The 19,059-nt window shown below is 43.3% G+C and overlaps 1 protein-coding gene across 1 annotated transcript; it reads right to left on the bottom strand.

The window, feature by feature from the left end:
• Window positions 1–3,844: 3,844 nt before the first annotated feature.
• Window positions 3,845–5,918, bottom strand: LOC147957600 (uncharacterized). The gene is made up of 4 exons (XM_087537609.1): window positions 5,695–5,918; window positions 5,030–5,375; window positions 4,833–4,922; window positions 3,845–4,740 (listed from the first exon to the last, which is right to left on the bottom strand). Exons 2-4 carry the CDS (start codon window positions 5,347–5,349, stop codon window positions 4,572–4,574), a joined length of 579 nt encoding a protein of 192 aa, XP_087393735.1. The 5' UTR covers window positions 5,350–5,375; window positions 5,695–5,918; the 3' UTR covers window positions 3,845–4,571.
• Window positions 5,919–19,059: the final 13,141 nt, after the last annotated feature.

Genomic DNA, 19,059 nt, shown 5'->3' with positions numbered 1-19,059 from the left:
TGGTTAGGAGAACCTGTACATCATACTTCCATTCCTTTTGCCACACGATATATGTTGTCGGGCTCAAGGCGAGTCTGTCATCCTTGTGCTAGCCCGACCTCTTTCTCGTTCCAGTGATGCATTGCCGACCACAAACCGGATTATATCATAATCCTTGTCCCTTGGCCATGCTTATCCTGGTCGGATCACACGACGGCCCCAGAGTATATTTCTCCTGATCGGAGGGGCAAATCCCATCTTGCTCGACCATGTCTCGCAGCATGGTTCTGGACAAACCCGAAACCTACCTTTATAACTACCCAGTTACGGAGTAGCGTTTGGTCGGCCCAAAGCAAGTCTGTCACCATCCCGAGTACATGCGTCAGCTCTGGTCTTAGGACACAGAACATATGTTGTACTCGAGACTCACAGATGACATATCGCTGCGTCTCATAGTTGGGTCTGTCTGACTCGGACCTTATCTCGACTCGGATCCGACTATGTCGAATCTGACCAGATCCTTCCAAGTCCATATTATCCGGTTAGCATCCAATGCTCCATGGCTAGTGAGACCAAGCCATCGACCGTGTCATATGCTAGTCTAGTTGGCAGAGCGTCCACACAGCCCTTTTGACTAGGGACCTCTTAGGACAGTCATCATACAATGCATAGTCCCACAAAGAAGTCACGTACTTGTCGATACACATCATTGATAATGTCCAAGGACTATCTTTATTCATAAACACATAGGAAATATCATCATACATGATTGCCTCTAGGGCACATCTCCAACAGTCTCTCACTTGCACTAGAGTCAATCAAATAGACATCGAATGTCCATAGCTCTAACGTGCCCCTCATGCTTGGGTTGTGGAAGTGGCTTAGTCAACGGATCCGCAACATTTGCATCCGTGTGAATTTTGCATAACTCTACATCACCACTCTTTACGATCTTTCGTATCAGCTGATATTTCTGATCTATGTGTCTAACCTTGTGGTGATTCCTCGGCTCCTTGGCTTGTGCGATGGCACCAGAATTATCACAATAAAGGTCCAACGGTTTTACCGAGGCTGGGAAAATATCAAGATCATCCAGAAAGTTCTAGATCCAAACACCTTCCTTTGTAGTTTCACAAGCCGCAATGTATTCGGCTTCTGTAGTAGAATCAGCCACTGTATCTTGCTTGGAACTCATCTAGCTCACTGCTCCTCCGTTCATGACGTACACGAATCCGGACTGTGATCGACAATCATCTCTGTCGGTTTGGAAACTAGCATCGGCGTAACCCCATACGACGAGCTCTTCCTCACCTCCATAAGCTAGGAACATCTCTTTAGTCCTTTTCAGGTACTTCAAAATAGTCTTTACCGCTGCCCAGTGACTCTCACCTGGGTTGGCCTACTATCTACTTGTTAGGCTTATTGCAAAAGCAACATCAGGCCGCGTACATATCATGGCATACATGATGGATCCGATTGCCGAGGCATACATAATCCTACTCATCCTGCTTCGCTCATCAGATGTCGAAGGACTCCGAGTCTCGCTTAGCCTTATACCGTGTGAGAGTGGCAAGAACCCTTTGTTTGCCTCACTCATGTTGAACTGCTTCAACACTTTATCTATGTACGTGCTCTGGCTTAAGCCGAGCAGCCTCCTTGATCTATCTCTATAGATCTTAATGCCTAAAATGTACATTGCCTCACCAAGGTCCTTCATCGAAAACTTGCCATTCAATGACTCCTTGACCAAGTTCATCATCGAAATATCATTTCCGATCAGTAGTATGTCATCCACATACAAGATCAAAAACACTATCGAGCTCCCACTTAACTTCTTGTATAAACAAGAGTCTTCTTCGCTTTTGATGAAGCCGAAACCAGTGACGAACTCATCAAAACGAATGTTCCAGCTCCAAGATGCTTGCCTCAACCCATAAATGGATCTCTTGAGCTTGCATACCTTACTAGTGCTAGTCGGATCGACAAAACCCTCGGGCTGTATCATATACACGTCCTCGGTTAAATTTCCATGAAGGAAAGCCGTCTTGACATCCATCTGCCATATCTCGTAATCGAAATATGCAGCTATAGCTAGTATGATCCTCACCAACTTCAGCATCGCTACCGGCGAGTAAGTCTCGTCGTAGTCAATTCCTTGAACTTGTCCATAACCCTTAGCGACAAGCCGAGCTTTGTGGATCCGAACATTTTCATCCACATCAGTTTTCTTCTTAAAGACCCATTTGCAACCAATGGCTATTACGCCAGGCGGCGGATCAACCAAGTCCCAGACTTGATTCTCATCCATGGACTTTAACTCAAATCTCATGGCCTCCAGCCATGCCTCAAAATCTGGGCTCACCATCGCTTCCGCATACGTGGCTGGCTCATCACTTTCTAGCAACAATACATCACACACTCTGCGCAATCTTTCCGACCACCGTGGTTCCGGTGCCGCTTCCACTATGGGTTCCCTAACTGACTCCGGTATGATCTCATCACCAGTCGAGCCGTCCCCGAGTGGTCCTCGAATTTCTTTGAGTTGGACTGTCCTCCCACTAGCCTCCCAACTGAGAAACTCTTTCTCAAGGAAAACCCCATTCCGAGCAACAAACACTTTGTTCTCTTCCCGGTTGTAGAAGCTATATCCCAAGGTTTGCCTCGGATATCCCATGAATATGCATTTATCCGACTTGGGTGTAAGCTTGTCTGACATAAGTTTCTTGACAAATGCTTCACAACCCCAAATCTTTAGAAAATACAAACTGGGACTCTTCCCGGTCCACATCTCATGTGGTGTCTTGTCTACGGATTTTGATGGTACCCTGTTAAGTGTGAAAGCTGCAGTTTCTAGAGCGTATCCCTAGAATGACAAGGGTAAATCCGACTTGCTCATCATAGATCGAACCATGTCCAACAAGGTACGATTACTCCGTTCCGATACACCATTTCTTTGTGGCGTACCCGGAGGTGTGAGCTGAGGTACTATACCTCTGCTTTTCAGATGATCATCAAACTCCTGGCTCATGTACTCACCTCCATGATCAGATCGTAGAAGTTTTCTAGTCTTGCCGAGCTGATTCTCAACCTCGTTTTGAAACTCTTTGAACTTTTCAAAAGTCTCTGACTTGTGCCTCATCAAATAGATATATCCATATCTACTCAAGTCGTCGGTAAAAGTCACGAAGTACTGATAGCCACCTCTGGCAGTTGTGCTCATTGGTCCACACACATCACTGTGTATCAGCTCCAACAGCTCGGATGCCCTCTCACAACTCTTTGCGAAAGGAGACTTAGTCATCTTGCCGAGCAAGCATGATTCGCATGTCTCGAACGACCCAAAGTTGGTCGAAGTTAGGAGCCCACCATCATGGAGCTTCTTCATGCGTTTCAGATTCATGTGTCCAAGCCGGCAACGCCAGAAGTATGTCGGATTTATCTCATTAGGCTTATGCCTCTTGACATTCACGTTATAGACCGGTTCATGTTCTAGATTCAATATAAATAACACATCAACAATGGGTGCATAGCCGTGGAACATACCATTCAAATAAATTGAACAACCATTGTGTCCTTTAAATTGAATTCATAACCCTGACTCATCAAGCATGAGGCAGAAATAATGTTCTGACTAAGTGCAGGAATGTAATAACAATTATTCAATTCTAAAATAAATCCAGAAGGAAGCTGGAGCTGCAGCGTGCCGACCTCCAATGCAGCAACTCTTGCTTTGTTGCCGACCCTGATGTCAATCTCCCCTTGCGCCACACGCCTAGTTCTTACCAGCCCCTGCACTGAGTTGCAAATGTGAACAACCGATCCGGTATCAAATACCTAAGAGGACAATAAATTATTTGTTTCAAACAGCATCACATCACAAGTAAAATGATTGATCCTTAGTCCTTACAATCTACAAGTAAAGTAATCGTGCATAACAGTCCAACCAACGGATAACATATACGTAATCATGTGGCTGGAAGAGGGGCATCTATCTATGATGAACTAACAGTTCACTAAGCATTAACTGATCACAAAGTAGGGTTCATAAAAACAAATCTGTAACTCCTTCAAATGAAAGAGGAACAACAAAAGTAGCAGTAACAGAAAAATACAGAGACTGCAAAAAAAAAATCACCTAAGGCACGCAATCAGAACATGGAACCATTCAAATAACAATGCGAACCGCAGAAAGTGTCACGGGAAACTAGGTAAAAGAAACAGCTATAACATGGGCTACTAGTAGGTATGAATTAGCAGTTGCCATAATTGAAAGGAAGGGACAGACAGAAATTAGTGAAGATATGACATGTTTCATAGACAAAATGATGCTATAAACCAAGGTGCTGGCGAGATTTAACTAGAGATTTCACCAAACATGAATAAATGAAAATGATGGTATCGGTGGCAGAACTAAATACTCCAGCAAATAATGTAGGGTTTAATTTTCTATGATAACCACAGCTTGACAATCTGCACCTCTTTAAGTAGGCATATATTTCATTGACTGAAGAAAGGCTACATTAAAAAAATAGGGATTCTGAATTTCCTGTTTCTGTTTTGAAGGGCACAATAGATTGTAACCAAGGTACATGTCATAAGGTAGCAACAAAGGCACAACAGAAATGCAAAGATGTAGCAATAGAAATGTACTCGTTGTAATCATTTAAAGTCTCCACCGGTCTTGGCTGATTGAAATCATGGGTATTAGCTTGAACTGCAGCACCGTTAGCATTTGGAATCTTCTTGTTACTTTTGGATACCCTGGACACACACACACAGAGACCATTGAGTATAATGTGAAAGAGTAATAACTAATAACATTAGAAAAACAGAATCAGAGCAGTAGCACCTACTTGTTTTTGGAAGCTGGCCTTTTCCTTTTGTCACCCTGTGCATTAGATCCAGCTTTAACAGTGGAAGCTCCAGTGTAAGTTACAACACTCCTAGTTACCCAGTATAACAAAAATGTCAGTCGCATCAGAGATACTTGATATTGGCTCTTCTAGATGAACTATAAAAAGGCTACACAAAACAGTAGAAGAAGAAATACCTGTTCTCCCCTGTACTAATGACAAAAACGTCTACTTGCGCAGCACTAGCAGTAAAATCAACCATCCGTTGCAAATCTCGGTCACATGAGATTGTGATGAGCGTTCTGTTGTTGTTCGGCAGAAAGTATTTGAACGACATGTCAGTGACATCGACATGGAACACCTTGGACACCTCATCCTTGAAGATGTCCAGTGGCATCTCCCGAGAGACGTCAACGGCGTGCGCTTCCCCCCCTTTGTAGACCAAATTCCCATTGGGGCCAGAGGTGAACTCCCCGCCGTGCTGGCAGATGGCCACCACAATACCACCCTCCGTCATGCTTCCTCTGTTGTTCCGCAATGACACTGCATTTTAGAAGAAGAAATTACATTCTGGTACTGGAAAGTATATATACCATAAAGTTTATTCCCCCTTCAAATATTTAACTCCGCATATATAATTCATTTTCTCTTCATAGAATAATTGTGCAAACAAGAGGCTCCAAGGATTTCTGGTTCAGAAGAATACGAACTCTAGAACAGAGGTTGGATTGAAGATGAAATTTCAGATAATTCACCAATTGTATGACAAGTTGGCATAGAATTTCTTACACACGAGCAACAGAGGGGTGCAATTCCTTCTGATCTTTCAGGAGATACAAGCACGACCAGAAAAAGAAATCACCTTTAGGCTTCGCCGGGGAGGGGGGGCACGGACGGGACCGGCTCCGTTGGTCCTCGGGAGGCGCAGCGCTCTTCGGCGGGTTCGGAGAGGCAGCTGGCGTCGGGCAGGGCTGGGCGGCGGGGAGGGCGGCGCGGGCGGCGGCGCGGCGCAAACCCTAGGCCGCCGCTCCGTCGCGGATGGAGACGAGCCGGGAGAGGAGAGGAAAATCGAGGGAGGAAAGTGCGAATATACACTCAGTGGCAGACGTTCCGTAATTTGCTCTCGAGTCTAGGGGCATTTTTGAAATACTAATTGGAGACATAACCTGCGCACCCCCTCTCTTTAGAGCAAAATAATTTTTTCACGGGAACAAGAAAAAAAATTGTTTGCGGGTGAAAAAGAAAATATGTTAGCTTAGGCATGTCCCAAGGAGGATTTCTAAGCCGGACATCGGTTTTTTCTTACCTATAAAATACGGAGTATATTTTTAGATGAGCAAGAATACGTAGTACTGGATTTGTGTGCGCTCGATGAGAAACAACTTGCTATACTTTTCGGGTTGTATGTTGATCTTTTCTCTTAAACCAAACTGCCATGGTCATTTCAAGTAAAACTGAATTATGTGCGCTCAATGAGAAACAACTTGTGCTTGTCATTTTGTAAGAAATCGAAAGCTTCCTTGATGGGGTGCACTTGTGCTATGATATTTTGTGAGAATCTAAGAGCTTAATTAATATATTGCGCTATCTCATTTTGTGAGCAACTCCAATAGCTCCCCTATCCATAGAAAAACTGATGTTTACGGGAAGTTGGAGCGAACCTCTCTAACAGTTCCGTAAACCATTTATAACTATTTTAGGGGATCATATAACCTCTCTAACTGCCACCAGACCGCCTCGCACCGTCCCTCGCTAGCGGCCGTCACATGTGCCACTGATTGGCGGGTCCAAGACCATTATCTATTTTTTGTTTAATTAAAAAAATGAATTTAGGGGAAGAAATTTACAGGAACTGGCAAAAGTAGCTCTTAGACCACTTCCACTAAATTTATAAGTTTCTTAAGTGAGCTGTTAGAATTGCTTTTAGACTGTGAAATATGTGTTGTGCACTTGTGACTATTGGATATTGTTTGGATTGTTAGTCTCAAAATGGTCTATATTTTTGTTTATTTTCCTGTGGTATTGTCGAGAGGACCTGATATGGACATTCATTAGGTTTGGTCATGGACATAAAGTTTAGCTCGTAGGTTTTTTCCTTGGGTGGGTATAGAATGTCTTCATGAATTTAGGTATGGATTTGATAATGTTCAACCCGAGCTGAAACCAACCTATTGCCACTTTGTGTCATAAAAGTAGCATGCATTGGTGCCAAAATTCCTCTCACATCCCATGAACACCATTGTGGTGGTGCGTAGGAGCTTTGAGAAGTGTGGCTCTATGGTCCTTACACGAGCCGCACATGAACATCTGTCGATTCAGCTTGCATACATATGTTACTTCATACCGAGTCTAGCTTCGTCAGAGCATGATATGTGCATTTTGCATCACAACTTCATAAAGATAAATTGCTCAATATGCATACTCAACTATAAGTCTACTATTTTATCTCTACTTTCTCTCTTATTGCAAGGTTGCACGAAGGGGGGGGGAGGGGGGGCTGGAAGTCTATCAGAGCCGGAAAATGAAGGTTTCATGAAAAATACCTTTCGAAGAGAGAAATAATTAAGCATAAAATACAACAGTCTTTTTTGAAGGAAAAGATCATTGGAGACAAGATGGGTCCATATGGTGGCATATGGGGCCCATGCTCCATCGGCCCATGACGCGTGTGTAGGATGTGCGGCGCCCACATAGCTCCCCTGATTGCCTACTTTTACATGCCACCATCATCTCAACTGCCATAAAAACAACACCTGGCTTTACCATATTTTTTCACCACTTGGGAGGGACAAAGAACCATACTTTTCACCCTTACAAAGGTTGATCCTATGGGGTATGCTGCCTGTGGCCGGTTGAGTTCAAAACCATTGTCACCAAGTTAAAGGCCCTGATTGCGAGCATATTCATCCACTCCAGCATCACCAATTCCGTCCACAACACCAACCCATGTCTCCATCTCCAACAATATCTCAACAGTTGAACCGTTATTAAATGGTGTAGATGATGTCAATTTGCTCCACAGAGATGATGTTGTTATAAAGCTGTGAAATATAGCATACTCCGATGAGTATGTTGCATGTAAGACACTCAAACAACATGGCCCCTTGCTCGGAAATCTAAATTTTGTTGAACTGCAACCAAATTTTGTCGAATCTTGAACATAGGGCTCTAGCTCGAGGAATTTTTTCATGCACCCCTCATGTGGTTACCACGCGCATGTGCGACTGTGTCCAGATACCATGCCACGTTCTGTTTCCTAGATAACTTCGATTTTACTCTTTTTTTGTGAAGTAGTACCTTCCAGTTGGTTTACAATCATCCTCGTCCATAAGAAGAGTTGGGCCGTCGACTTCCTGATTCGCCAAATTTTCCTTGATCTCAAGGTTAGGCTGCAAACATTCCTTCAAAAAGTAACACATCTGATGAAGCACTTGACCTTGGATAGATCAAAATTCTGAGATTTTCGTGCATTAGATTTACTGGCCTTACCATGACTTGCAGTCAGTGTATCCGCCACGCTTCATCTAATTAGAGCTTTCACCACCTTCGCGCCTTCCTTTGCTACTTGGGGTCTCAGTAGCACACGAGTACAAGAGTTAGTTGTCTCATCCTCCCATGTTGGTGTTGCAGGTGAGTAGTTACCTTTGTTATGGTCATATTCTTGATGTATTGGTAAGCTGCTCTGATGATATACGTGAATTGTCAATCTTTGAACGGAAAATTTTCTCCATTGTCTCAACTTCCTTGAGGTTTCCACAAGAAAATTTGGTGGTGCGCAACCCTTGCACCTCTTCACCGCTCTCTTCGGTTTATATACTAGAGCTACAGACCAATGCACGGAGACTTGCCCCAACACAATAATTTGCTACAAACACCCCATTCCGGTTTACAAGTAAGTGACTCATACGTCATGGCTTTGATAAACAAAAATCTAGACAAACTCAATAATATACCACTCTCTCCATTCACTTTTATAAGTAGTTTCAGACAACTGAAATTGAGTTGTTTTGCACGCTGTCTGAAGTGTCTACAACACCTTATAAAAGTGAACAGAGGAAGTATCTTTTTTTTTTGCGAATGTGATAATAAACTATCTAGTATTATGCTTTCAAAACTATCTAGTATTACTAAACATCTGAACACAACTAGGTTGACATCTTCAAAGAATCGAAGTGTCACAGTATATAGCCACATCCACGCGATGCCCATCATCTATGACCACTGCACCACAATGGTCACTATCGATACAAAACTTATATGTCTTTTTTTTCTTTTTGGAGGAAAAAGAACTTATATGTGTTTCAGCAATATGCGCAACTGTTGCTCATGATGAATATTCCTCGTATATTTTTAAATCTTTCCCTGATTTCTAGTTTTCCTTTTTCTTTTAAATGGGAAACACTTGAAAATATCCTACTGGTAAATTTTGAGCTACAGATTGCTTTTCTTTCCCCTCTCGCAAGGCGACTATGGAAAGCCTTCCTCCTCTCGATCTCCATCGGCGAGCCTGTGGATTCGCCTCCCCTCTGCCTGTCGCTCCGACGGACAGTTGCGGGGAGGGTATTTTTGGTGCCTCGTCTCCAGCTAGTAGATAGGTAGGGTTTTAGTTCTCGCAGTGGCGATGTTTGGACGGAGGGCTGCATTTTCTTTTCAGGCCAGTCTTCCGGCCTTCGATTCTTCTCAAGTTCATCCGCTAGGACGGATTAGACGGAGCTCTGGCGTAGATTCCTGCCAGCTCTTTGGCACGGCGAGGTTAGGCTTTCTCATCGTGTGTACGAAATGCGATACTCAGTGTCAAATTCTTCGGATCGATTCAAGAATCCAACGGCGACGACTGCGACTCCGGGACGCTGGTCCTTAGGGGCACGTGCACGAAGACTTCTCTGCTGTCATCGACAAGGTCATGCTGGCTTCAGTATGGGAGTGGCGACAACGGCAATGGTCTTTCAATGGTCCATGGATCTCGATATAATTTTTATTATATCTTAGGTGTTTTGTACTTCAAGTGAATTTTTATAACAGATCTGATCTTTTTGTGAAAAAAAAGTTTAAATTTTGAGCTCTTACAGTACCCAGAATTTTGAGTATATTTACAGGGGCGATAGTTAAAGAGTCGCCTGTATGAAGCGTATGGAGCTGGAGAGATTGATCCTCAAGCGGAAATCAAATGCCAGCTGACAACAACAGTGGTCGATCATCGGTTGGACCCGCGAGCGGGCAGGCGGCCTCCTCGACGATGCACGGGAAGATCTCCGTGAGGGTCTGCTCCCTCCCGGCGAGCAGCTCCCGCAGCCGGCACTGCAGGTGCAGGCAGTTGTCCCGGTCGGCGGACAAGATGGCGCAGCAGTGCTCGAGCAGCCCCGGGATGCCGCCGCCCGCCGCGAGCTCGCAGGTCCTCCCCGCCGTCGGGTCGATGTAGCGGCAGCCGTCCGCCTGGGCCTCGACGGAGGCCACCGCCGCCACCAGCACCATTGCCACCACCACCGCCTGGGCTGCGCCGGTCATTGTCGCCAGCTTCCTCGTGGCGACGGCCATGGATCGTGGCTGCAGAGCAGATGCTGCTTTGAAGCTGTGTGCTGGGTCGGTTAGTTTCCGTTTGGAGCCCGTTGCGGTTCCTCGAGTCCGTTTTATAGACTCGTTGCTGTTCCTTAACTATATCATCAGTTAGCTGGAGGGATCAAGAGATGAATCAAGTAAACGCACTACTGTAAGCAAGCTGCATTATTATTATTGCAACGGAATTGGTTAGTCGTGTGCCAGGTCAGGGGAAATGCTTGCTTAACTATAATTCGCTGGCCCGATATATACGCAGCCTTTTAAGAACCCTGGCCTGTAGACATGTAGTAGTAGTAGTATATACTATATACATACAATTTGCATTTCAATATATTATCAGCACGTCGCAGGATCAGAGGCGGTTAGTAAACTAATGGGGCACGCAGCACGCGCTGGATCAATATGACTAAACCAAGGATTTGCATCGCCACGCCCATAGAAAATTTAAGGTTGCATTTTCAAGGCCCTTCTTCCTTGTGCGAATAACGATGGAGGGCGAGTAACGATGGCGAGCCACGGTGGAGCGGGCTAGCCATCTACGTGTGCCGAGGTGGTGGTGGTGGTGGAGGCAACAATTGGAGTGATTTGAGGAGACACCAGAGACAGTGAAGTACTAAGTGTTGACGGGCGATTCAGTGATTTGAGGACGATGAAAAGGCGAAAAAAAAGGCCCGCCGGAAGGGAATCATCGGTATCGCCCTCGGGTCAACAAGGCTAAGTTTTTTTTGCAGTAGGTGGCGGCGGCCTGACTTGGGGCAACGTCGGCCGGTCTAAGAGATTGATATGAATTGTTGGATCCGAATCGGAAAAGGTGGTCGTTGGGAAACTGAAAAGCAATCAGAGAGGTATTACCTACGTTGCATGCCCTAATTTACTCTTAAGTTTAGTGAGACTAGTACGCTACCACCGCCCAGGGGATTTGGACATGACGATTTCCTTCTAGGTGACCTTACCTAGAATTAACGGCACGAATATTTCTTCCATGCTTTTCTATCCTGAGTGGTATACTACTCTCTAAACCAATATATAAGACGTTTTAGATCACTAAAAGATTTAAACATCTTATATTAGTTTATGGAGTAAGTAGCTCATTATTATTTTCCTGTATGTATGAAAGAATCAAAGGAAGCGTCAAGAGGTCTTTTTTTCAAGTGACGTAGATATAAAATATTCAGAAGTGTCGTGGTAAAAATGAATTAACTGTCCGAGCATGCATCATCTCACCCAGTGGTGAATCTAAGGCCGAGTGTGGTTTTCTGTAGCTTGAGCTACATGGCAACCCTTATCATTGCCATCTATTTCTGCATCGTGATCCGTGCAGACACATTTGTCTTTTTTGTTTCTCTCAAACGACACAACATATAAACTTCAAATTTTGCAGAACAACAATACATTCTAACTACAATGTGGGAAAAAACTTTCAGATTTTTTTCATGCATTTTAAATACTTAAAAATATTTTTAGTCAAACAAAATCTCATTTTGTATATTTATATCAGACCAAAAATCTGAAAGTTTTTTCACACATTGATGTTCTAATGTTTGTTCGATCTGCAAAGTTTGAAGTTCATATATTGTTTCATTGAGAGAAACAAAAACGAGAAATCTTCTTGTTGTAAGTTAGTTGGAGAGCACGGATCTCAAAGTAAGGCTGGAGGGTTGAGGATAAGAGGTTTCATGTAGCCTGAGCTACACGGGACCTTTGTCGTCCCGTCCCCCCCCCCCCCCCCCCTCCAGAAATTGGAAAAAAATATTACTACCATTTAGCCCAGCCTCGTATCAAAATTTTAACATTATTTGGATAGAAAACTGCGAGTTAGTGGCTTTTTCTTCACATCGTTAACTTTGAGCCCCCTTCATTTTCTTCCAAGATTCGCCATTGATCTCACCAGGACTATCCGTATCCAATTTTCCATTATGCCTAGCCAGAAACCAAATGTAATACCAGTAGTATGTCCTACCAGATTTTTGTCCCGTATTTACCGCAAAAAAAGTTTTTTGTCCCGTATACAATCGACTATAATGTTATTTTGGATTTATAGCAATAGAAAAGGTCCGGTCAAGAGCTTGACACCCTCCGTGCAATGACTGCCAACGAGCTTGCTTAGTTGGGGAAGGGAAGCAGAACGACAAGATGGATATGCGTGCTTTATGGATAGACCGGTGAATTTTGCTATGTTTTTCCTTTTTACTCTACAAACTAAACAAGCAAAAAATATGCAGTGGATATAAAGAATCTCAGACTTGATATGATAGTTCATTGTTGACACAAAATAGAAAAACGAATATTTTAGTCTCAGTCAAGCTGCTGCATGCTCTTGAAGCCCACAAAACTGAAAAAGTATAGTTCACAAATTTGGAACTTGTTCGCTCCAGAAATCAGCATCAAAAGTCAGAACAAACTGCAGCTTGCAAGTTCTAATGACTGCCCTGTGGACAATTCTGCCATGTTCAGAAGAACGTGAACAGACAAACAAGTTTCCCGCAAAAAAAAACAGACAAACAAGCATATATATAAAAGCGACAAGTAGCAAAGTACCAAGCCAAAAGAATATTGTTCTCCCTTCATGTACACCATATTTATTTATTTATTGCTTCTCACTGGCCAGACCAAACAAATTAATGTATAAAATAGCTCTTTGTGTGTGGAAGGTGTAGTAGGTGCAGACGTGCATCATTTATGACATGCATATGCAAGGATACAACACCATCCCAATCAATATCATGATCTCACCGTGAGCTAAACACCTTTCTATCAGCTTCAATTCACATGACATGATAATTGTACTCTACTTGCAATTGAATGAGTGGGTGCTTGGTAACGGTGCAAAGGAAAATCAAACATGCAATTGCAAAGTTTTTCCAGTGGTTTTTCAGTTGCAACTCAGTGCTCCAACTCCATGAGTCATGACCGATGCTTGTTTTTTGCTGCAATATGATGCTTTCTGTTCTGACAAAACAATTTAGTCTTTCACTTGAGCGACTGTCCCATGCAAATATTTTGCATGGGTTTGATTGATAAGGACAAAGTTATAAGTAACACAAACTATTGCTCTTAATTCAATAAATTTGCAATCAAATTATTACCTTTCGCTCTAGCTCAGCTATATTCACATGCAGCGCATACATAACCTTTCCTGCAAAAATGCAAATGCAGAATTCATCTTAAAAACTGAGAGAGAAAGTGAATTCATAGCACATTTAAACCCTAACATTTTGTGCTAACTTGCACCATATAGATAAGATGAACATTTGGCACTTCACGAAGTTTTTCAGTCCAGATTTCCCACCGCTCTCCTCTTGTGTGAAGGAAAAGGAATTTTTGGTTGACAAAAAATCGGTACATCCTTGAAAAGTTGGAACTCTAAGTTCCATGCTATCTTGCCAACAATAACACACCAATTCAAGTTGTATGGATCTAACATGGCACTGTAATGATTCATCTATTTATCCCTTCTTTCCTTTTAATTACATATATGCTAATTAATATGGGCCTTTTTACCAAAAAGAATACAAACTTCATTTTTGCCAGTACAACTGAAGGATACGTAGAAGAAATATTCTTATTTGTAGTAGGAAAATACTACAAAAGGAAAATTTTAGTACAATGTGTTGATGTTGCACAAAGCATCTAGCTCACTTCCAAGAGGATGCATACATAAAAGAATGGCTCATGCACCTCAAGTTGAAACAAAAAAGGTTTTTGGAGGCTCATTCATCTAAAGTGAGAGCTATTGATCGGATGGAAACCTTCACTGCTAGGTCGAGATCCTCTTTCTCCACAATTTGACCAAAACTTTATCTTTGTGCCACTTTTTAATTTGCCCCAAACCAAATGCAGGTCGCAATAAACGATAAATCCCACAAGTCACATGAGAAGTCTGAAATCCCAGAATCCAATATACTCAAGAATTAGTAAAATGATGAGTCAGATCTACTTCAGCTAGGAATTGTCGGCCCCTGAGCATGTTGGAGGGGAAGCATTGGTGAAAGTTCACCATATTGCCAATATTACATTTGTCATTCTTAACTTTGCTAATTTCCTCATTTTCGGTGAACAACCAAACAATTCCTCAAGGTTTTCTATGTACATAATGTAAACCATATGCACATCGGAGATCTCTCCAAATATATTTTACTCGATGTGCAAGAATAAATTGTCAAATGACTCAAATTTACAAGAGTGACAACTTCTATCTCCATAGTGTCATTTTTGGTCAATATTATTTAGTAACTAAACATAGAAATATGTTGATCTTGAAAAGTTCCATAGGATTTCTTTTGGAAAATGGAAATGAACAACTACATGGGCTTGTAAAAATAGCTAAGCGTAAAACCTTTTGTTTATGCTGGAATAAGCATTTTTAGTGGCCTTGCTAAGACGAAGCGTTACCCACACAAAGTTTTTCCTAAAACTGGTTGTATTGTATACTTATATCCCACCGTGGTTGAGGACACTTGTGACACAAATCCAAACATTCCTACGTACTAGAACAATGCCTGTGTGTTGCTACGAAACTAAAATTTGAGGAGTAAGCTCACAGCTTAATAGCATAATTTTGAGTTGGATTCAGACTTTTGCATTTTGCTATTTGTGCATTCTTCAAGTGTTGATCTCACATAAAGTAGTAGTGTAATTGTTAGTTTGTTTTAGGTCCCACATATAAGTAAAAGTGCATTTGTTTATTTATATCTCTTGGAAGGTTGGTTCCCACATATAGAGTACATTTATGTATTGGTGAAGGTTGTTGGTCTTACAAGTGAACTCACCACCAACTCCAACCTGTTGGAAATATGCCCTAGAGTCAATAATAAATTAGTTATTATTATATTTCCTTGTTCATGATAATCGTTTATTGTTCATGCTATAATTGTATTATCTGGAAACCGTAATACATGTGTGAATACATAGACCGCAACATGTCCCTAGTAAGCCTCTAGTTGACTAGCTCGTTGATCAATAGATGGTCATGGTTTCCTGACCATGAACATTGGATGTCATTGATAACGGGATCACATCATTAGGAGAATGATGTGATGGACAAGACCCAATCCAAAGCCTAGCACAAGATCGTGTAGTTCGTATGCTAAAGCTTTTCTAATGTCAAGTATCATTTCCTTAGACCATGAGATTGTGCAACTCCCGGATACCGTAGGAATACTTTGGGTGTACCAAACATCACAACGTAACTCGGTGACTATAAAGGTGCACTGCGGGTATCTCCAAAAGTGTCTGTTGGGTTGGCACGAATCGAGACTGCGATACAATGTGACCAATGAGTTGATCACGGGATGATGTGTTACAGAACGAGTAAAGAGACTTGCCGGTAACGAGATTGAACGAGGTATAGGGATACCGACGATCGAATCTCGGGCAAGTATAGTACCGCTAGACAAAGGGAAATGTATACGGGATTGATTGAATCCTTGTCATCATGGTTCATCCGATGAGATCATCGTGGAGCATGTGGGAACCAACATGGGTATCCAGATCCCGCTGTTTGTTATTGACCGGAGAGTTGTCTCGGCCATGTCTGCATGACTCCCGAGCCCGTAGGGTCTACACACCTAAGGTTCGATGACGCTAGGGTTATAGGGAAAGTATGTACGCGGTTACCGAATGTTGTTCGGAGTCCCGGATGAGATCCCGGACGTCATGAGGAGTTCCGGAATGGTCCGGAGGTAAAGATTTATATATGGGAAGTCCCGTTTTAGTCACCGGAAAAGTTTCGAGTGCTATCGGTAATGTACCGGGACCACAGGGAGGGTCCCGGGGGTCCACCGGGTGGGGCCACCAGCCCCAGAAGGCTGCGTGGGCCAAGTGTGGGAGGGGGACCAACCCCAGGTGGGCTGGTGCGCCCCCCACCAAGGCCCAAGGCGCGTGGAGAGTGGGAAGGGGGCAAACCCTAGGTCCGGGTGGGCCTTAAGGCCCACCCTAGGGCGCCCCCCTCTCTTCCCCCCCTTGGTCGCACCCTAGATGGGTTTTGGGGGCTGCCGCCACCCCTAGGGATGGAACCCTAGATGGGGGCGCAGCCCCTCCCCTTCCCCTATGTATACTTGAGGTATTGGGGCTGCCCAACACATGATTTGATCTTCCTCTTGGCGCAGCCCTACTTCTCTCCCTCCTCGTCTCTCGTAGTGCTTGGCGAAGCCCTGCTGGAGTCCCGCGCTCCTCCACCATCATCACGCCGTCGTGCTGCTGCTGGACGGAGTCTTCGCCAACCTCTCCCTCTCTCCTTGCTGGATCAAGGCGCGAGAGACGTCACCGGGCTGTACGTGTGTTAAACGCGGAGGCGCCGTTGTTCGGTGCTTAGATCGGAATCGACCGCGATCTAAATCGCTGCGTGTACGACTCCACCAACCGCGTTCTTGCAACGCTTCCGCTTAGCGATCTACAAGGGTATGTAGGTGCACTCCCCTTCCTCTCGTTGCTAGATTACTCCATAGATTGATCTTTGTGATGCGTAGAAAATTTTAAATTTCTGCTACGATACCCAACAGTGGCATCATGAGCTAGGTCTATGCATAGTTTCTATGCACGAGTAGAACAAAAAGCAGTTGTGGGCGATGATTTGTTCAATTTGCTTACCGTTACTAGTCTTATCTTGATTCGGCGGCATTGTGGGATGAAGCGGCCTGGACCGACCTTACACGTACACTTACGTGAGACAGGTTCCACCGACTGACATGCACTAGTTGCATAAGGTGGCTAGTGGGTGTCTGTCTCCCCCACTTTAGTTGGATCGGATTCGATGAAAAGGGTCCTTATGAAGGGTAAATAGCAATTGGCATATCACCGTTGTGGTTTTGCATAGGTAAGAAACGTTCTTGCTAGAAACCCATAGCAGCCACGTAAAACATGCAACAAAAATTAGAGGACATCTAACTTGTTTTTTGCAGGGTATGCTACGTGATGTGATATGGCCAAAAGGATGTGATGAATGATATATGTGATGTATGAGATTGATCATGTTCTTGTAATAGGAATCACGACTTGCATGTCGATGAGTATGACAACCGGCAGGAGCCATAGGAGTTGTATTAATTTATTTATGACCTGCGTGTCAACATAAATGTCATGTACTTACTTTACTTTATTGCTAAACCGTTAGCCATAGTAGTAGAAGTAATAGATGACGAGACAACTTCATGAAGACACGATGATGGAGATCATGATGGTGGAGATCTTGGTGTCATGCCGGTGACGATGATGATCATGGCGCCCCGAAGATGGAGATCAAAAGGAGCAAAATGATATTGGCCATATCATGTCACTATTTGATTGCATGTGATGTTCATCATGTTTTACATCTTATTTGCTTAGAACGACAGTAGCTTAAATAAGATGATCCCTCGCAATAATTTCAAGAAAGTGTTCCCCCTAACTGTGCACCATTGCGAAGGTTCGTTGTTTCGAAGCACCACGTGATGATCGGGTGTGATAGATTCTAATGTTCGAATACAAAGGGTGTAAGCCAGATTTACACACGCAATACACTTAGGTTGACTTGATGAGCCTAGCATGTATAGACATGGCCTCGGAACACGGAAGACCGAAAGGTCGAACATGAGTCGTATAGAAGATACGATCAACATGAAGATGTTCACCGATGATGACTAGTCCGTCTCACGTGATGATCGGACACGGCCTAGTTGACTCGTATCATGTATCACTTAGATGACTAGAGGGATGTCTATCTGAGTGGGAGTTCATTAAATTATCAGATGAACTTAATTATCATGAACATAGTCAAAAGGACTTTGCAAATTATGTCGAAGCTTATGCTTTAGTTCTACTATTTTAGATATGTTCCTAGAGAAAATTTAGTTGAAAGTTGATAGTAGCAATTATGCAGACTGGGTCCGTAAACTGAGGATTGTCCTCATTGCTGCGCAGAAGGATTATGTCCTTAATGCACCGCTCAGTGAGCTGAACCTCGAGCGTCAGTTGTGGATGTTGCGAACATCTGACATACATGTTTTGATGACTACATGATAGTTCAGTGCGTAATGCTAAATGGTTTAGAATTGAGGCACAAAGACGTTTTTTGAAACATCGCAGAACATATGAGATGTTCCAAAGACTGAAATTGGGATTTCAGACTAGTGCCCACGTCAAGAGGTATGAGACCTCTGACAAGTTTCTTAAGCCTGCAAACTAAGGGAGAAAAGCTCAATTGTTGAGCATGTGCTCAGATTGTCTGAGTACTACAATCGCTTGAATCGAGTGGGAGTTGATCTTCCAGATGAGATAGTGATGGTTCTCCAAAGTCACTGCCACCAAGCTACTAGAGCTTCGTGATGAACTATAACATATCAGGGATAGATATAATGATCCTTGAGCTATTCGCAACACCGCGAAAGTAGAAATCAAATAGGAGCATCAATTGTTGATGGTTAGTAAAACCACTAGTTTCAAGAAGGGCAAGGGCAAGAAAGGGATACTTCATGAAACGACAAATCGGTTGCTGCTCTAGTGAAGAAACCCAAAGTTGAACCCAAGCCCAAGACTAAGTGCTTCTGTAATAAGGGGAACGGACACTGAAGCAGAACCACCCTAGATATTTGGTAGATGAGAAGGCTGGCAAGGTTGATAGCAGTATGTATTGGACATACATTATATTAAATGTGTACTTTACTAGTACTCCTAGTAGCACCAGGGTATTAAAATA

Source organism: Triticum urartu, chromosome 7A (genome assembly GCF_056163025.1).
Source record: "Triticum urartu cultivar PI428250 chromosome 7A, HENAU_Tu73, whole genome shotgun sequence".
NCBI classification, from domain to species: domain Eukaryota; kingdom Viridiplantae; phylum Streptophyta; class Magnoliopsida; order Poales; family Poaceae; genus Triticum; species Triticum urartu.
Note: the sequence above shows the minus strand (reverse complement) of the source record. Positions and strands in the feature narration are given on the sequence as shown.